Raw genomic sequence first — 4,734 nt, 5'->3', positions numbered from 1 at the left:
TGCTAAATCTGGTTCTATTTCCTGGAAAATTACCCCATGAGAAATTTTAACAGAAAGGGTGGAGCTACAGGTGGACACGCCAACTCCAGGTGATTATGCGAACAAGCAGATGTGAAACACGACTGCAAGGTCAACGTGTTCTGTAGATGAAGTCTCTTTTTTTTGTTTGTTGAACATGTCACACATCTACTTCTATCAGAGACGCCAGAAACACTGGAATGACATATTCATAAGCGAGTGACCATTTTCTGAATTTCACTGATTGTCGACTTACCTTACATTAAGCTCAAAATGTGTCAGGTGTAATGACTGTCATACGTTTTTCAATTACGGAGGTTACTTTCTTCTGTGAGCATCTATTAAAGGTTTTCCATCCTATAAAAACTATACAAAAATTTAACTTGTTCTAAATTGGGATACACAAATGTGTGGTCAAATTGACAGATTTTTACTGATAAAAATGTATGAAATCCATTTATCTGTTTTCCATTTCAGAATTTCACACAATTTTGTGCAGTAACATACAATTCAAGTCAAATGTGTTAGTGATTGTAATATATATGCATATTAAAAATGATGAGTTAAACCCTCTAAATTTTAATAAATATGCTCAGATAAAAATATTTTCTCAGCCACTAAAAAGAAGCTGACAAGATCAGGAGGCATCTGTATTTTTCTCACACAGATAGCGGTCACACGACAGATATCGTCCATTTATCTCCACTCTTATCTCCAAGGGTAAATTTGTTTTTCCAGCCCAGTTTTCCTTGCGGTGGTTCGGAAAATTATTCACAATATGTCTGATATGGTCACAGTGATATCGTATATAAAGAGCTGAAAGTCGGCATAAAACTCACTGACAGTCACAATGAAGTTTGTGATCTTGGCTTTGTTCGTTGCCGGTGGTAAGCTAAAGGCTCTTCACTAATATAAAAAAAAAAAGAAAAAAATAAGAATTATTTGTTTCATCTTAAACACAAGGACGAAATAGCAACTTTGCATTGATTAACATAGGAAATTGTAAGAATAAAAACTGTTTGTACTGTTTTCTTTTAGCCTACGGCTGTGGCCTGCCCACCTACCCCCCTATCCTTTCCAGGGTGGTCGGCGGAGTCGATGTCCGTCAGAACAGCTGGCCCTGGCAGGTATGTCCCCCTCTTATTAGATTACAGATTTGAGTGTTTTCATCAAATCATGACGTGTGTGTGCTTGTTGTTATCTCTCCTCAGGTGTCTTTGCAGTACCAGAGTGGTAGCTATTTCTACCACACTTGTGGTGGCACTCTGATCTCCAACCTGTGGGTCCTCACTGCTGCTCACTGCATCGGGTAAAATAAACAAATAAAAAAATAATAATAATGATTATAATAATAATAATTACTATTATGAGTTTTAAACTCTCAGTTAAGTGAATTAGAACAAAAATTATAATTTCCAAATCTTACACTGAAATCCAGTCTGATGATAATAGAAAAAGTAATAAATTGGATTACAAATGTAACAGAATAAAAAAAAAACATAATCCTCTTTGAATTACCTTGTTAATTTTTTGACACTCAACAGGCTTCCTTGAAATCCTAAAGCATAGAAGCATGCCAGCTTTACCCCAAAAAGCCCTGTAAAAATATTGCTATTTGAAATAATACCAAATTTTAATTATATTTTTGTGGCTAGTAAGCTTTGAAATCCCAGTAACTAAACCATGACACACATGAGCAGGGGTTCACACCACATCCTACTCTTGCCCCCCAAAAACCTTCTTTCCCTCCCCAAAAGAAAAATAAATTGACATTTTTGCACTTCATGCCAGTCTTCAATTCAATTTATTTAAATGACCTACTATAATATAATATAATATAATATAATATAATATAATATAATATAATATAATATAATATAATATAATTGTTTTCTTTTGTTGATAACTTTAGTGCCTCTGTAAATGTCCTTGAATTGCATTTTATTTTTTTCTGTATTTCTTTTTTTTCTTTGGTTAAACAGGAGCCGCACCTACAGAGTCTACCTGGGAAAACATGACCTGACCGTCAGTGAGGGTGGTTCCATTGCCATCAGCCCTGAGAAGATCATTGTCCACCCCAACTGGGACTCTTACAATATCCGGTGGGGAGCAAATTTCCCAGAGAGAACCCATGGCATGCTGGGTGTCATGATGATGTACCTGCATTGACTTAGTTTTCCACACTGATCTGTTTCTGATTTTTTTTCTTTCTGTTTTTATCCACATCTCACGGTTCAGTAACGACATTGCCTTGATCAAGCTGGCATCTCCTGTCCAAATCTCAGCTTCCATCACCCCCGCCTGCCTCCCCAGCTCTGGGGAAATTCTGCCCGACCAGGCTCCCTGCTACGTCACTGGCTGGGGACGTCTCTGGAGTAAGTCCTCCAGCCACAAAAGAAAGACAAACAGTCCATCTTAGCCTTGTGTTTTATGGTTGATGCTATATTTGAGAAGAAACCCATAATTCATGTCTTATTTTTTTAAGATTGGTTTCACAGACCATAATTATAAGCCTAAATGTGGCTTACCTATACATGATCAAAACTAAAAAAAAAAAATTAAAAAAAAGTCAAGTTATTCATGAAGATGTTCTTCTGAACTTCAGATGTTAATTTAAATGTCATATTTGTTTTGAATAAAGCTGGAGGGCCCATCGCTGACATCCTGCAGCAGGCCCTCCTCCCTGTGGTCGGTCACTCCACCTGCAGCAGATCTGACTGGTGGGGCTCTCTGGTCACCACTAGCATGATTTGTGCTGGAGGCGATGGTGAATTGGCTAGCTGCAACGTAAGCCAGACTACATTTATTTGATAAAGTTTCATTTGACGAATAAACTATCCTTACCTCTTCCATTTAAGTCTGTTTATACCATATTGTCTAGAGTTACATTGTCCCATCTGTCCTCCAGGGAGACTCCGGCGGTCCCCTGAACTGCAGGAACTCTGATGGCTCTTGGGATGTCCATGGAATAGTGAGCTTTGGCTCAAGCTTGGGCTGCAACTACCCCAAGAAGCCCTCTGTCTTCACTAGAGTCAGTGCCTACATCAGCTGGATCAACACTGTAAGTAGAAACATTTAGTAAGGATAAGGAATTCTTTTATTTTTCGCTTTTCAAATTTTTCTTAAGATTCCCATAATCTGATTATCTGTGTGTCTCTTGTTAGAATGTTTGAAATTGTTACAAAATAATAAAACGCTGAGAAAAAAAAACAAAAAAAAAAACTGTAATTTAATTATATTAAAAGATCTTATGAAGGACAGACATCTGTCACAATGTTCTGCTATAGAACAGGATAAAATAATGTTTGTCTTTTGTTTTTTCAGGTCATGACCTCCAACTAAATTAACTGGGTTCACAAAGTTGATTGTGTTGCTTGCCAAATAAATAAAGACTGAAAGAACACTTTACTTCTGTGTTGTATTCTGATATTAGACACTTTGATTCAGTATACTCTGCTATATTACAAATATGTATTTATTTTGAATGTCAGCTGTCTGCATAGACAGGGAGTTTGGGCTGCTGTCACCAGTTGTGTTAAATTGTTCCTCTGTGAAAGCCTTTCGAAATACATATCTGAAATCAATTTTAACAGCACTGAAAAGTTCAAGGAGTGTAAACAAATAAATAAAAAACAACAGAAGAAAATGTTTTTTTTTTTTTAAATGTTTTTTTAAACTGGTGGTGGCCAATCTCAGTGACAGAACCTATGATACACTTCATTTAAATGTGTCTTAGCACCGAAGCAAACTAAGTCTTAAAAATTTCAATCGGATTAAAGTTGAGAACTGTTTCAAAAGCTTAAAGTTCGCCTGCTTTATCCTTTTTCCAAAACCAATTCTGATTTCTGTTTTGAATCAAGTCCAAGTTTCAACCATCTGGCTGTTGATATAATTTGAAGTTGTCAAATTTGGAGTAGCTCCTTTTTGTTATTGTTTTGCTCTACCCTCTTTGTTCAGAGCATCTCTGCCACAGGCAAAAATGACCCCCATGTTTCCGCCAGCAGGCTTGACATTTGGTTACTGTGTCCTCAGGTTTGAAAAAAGCCCAGACTTTACATGTGGTAATGGGAGTTTTCCAGCATGTTGAAGTTTATGATGGGCCTGAGCCTTGTTGGTTCCTGAGCTGTTCCTGAACACTCTTAATCTTTTCATCACGGGTCAGATGAGAAAAACTTTAACAGGGTTTAGATGTAGTATTCCAACTACTCAACGATCCCACATATACCGTAAACCCAAATTGTACAAGTTGTCCTAAGTTTTTTTTTTTTTTAAATGCTCTACTTAATCATAATCTTTTTTTTGGTTTTAGTTTGTATGTTAGGCTAAAATGGGTTTCAGTTTCAATGAAATTGGGGTCTAAAATTGGAATCAAGGAATCTTTGGACATTGAAAACAATCTAGCAGCAGAAATAGTTAAGGATTTAACTATTAAAATTTATGACAGCAGTTGATAACAGCATACGTCCGTAGAAACAATCTATACACATATTTCAATTTATGCTAATTCTACTTATCCGTCATAGACCAGTCTCTCCTGGGATCAGACACATAATTAACAGAGATCATTATTATCCCTTCTGTCTGATGCTTTATTCTGGGCAGCAAGTAATTTAGTCAAAACCCCAATTACTGTCTTGTCTTCCAGCAAGAGAGATCTCATTTATAATGCTGATGTTACACAGTAATTATTAAAAGAGAACCACATGCCCCAGTTTT

General features: G+C 36.5%; 1 protein-coding gene across 1 annotated transcript; it reads left to right on the top strand.

Annotated features, from left to right (window-relative positions):
* The first annotated feature begins 834 nt into the window (after nt 1-834).
* Nucleotides 835-3,421, top strand: ela2 (elastase 2). The gene is made up of 8 exons (XM_055049500.1): nt 835-905; nt 1,057-1,145; nt 1,230-1,327; nt 2,001-2,120; nt 2,257-2,393; nt 2,660-2,805; nt 2,927-3,079; nt 3,343-3,421. Exons 1-8 carry the CDS (start codon nt 869-871, stop codon nt 3,358-3,360), a joined length of 798 nt encoding a protein of 265 aa, XP_054905475.1. The 5' UTR covers nt 835-868; the 3' UTR covers nt 3,361-3,421.
* Nucleotides 3,422-4,734: the final 1,313 nt, after the last annotated feature.

The sequence above is a fragment of the Poeciliopsis prolifica genome, unplaced genomic scaffold, assembly GCF_027474105.1.
Source record: "Poeciliopsis prolifica strain line A6 unplaced genomic scaffold, Auburn_PproV2 SCAFFOLD029, whole genome shotgun sequence".
NCBI lineage: Eukaryota > Metazoa > Chordata > Actinopteri > Cyprinodontiformes > Poeciliidae > Poeciliopsis > Poeciliopsis prolifica.
Note: the sequence above shows the minus strand (reverse complement) of the source record. Positions and strands in the feature narration are given on the sequence as shown.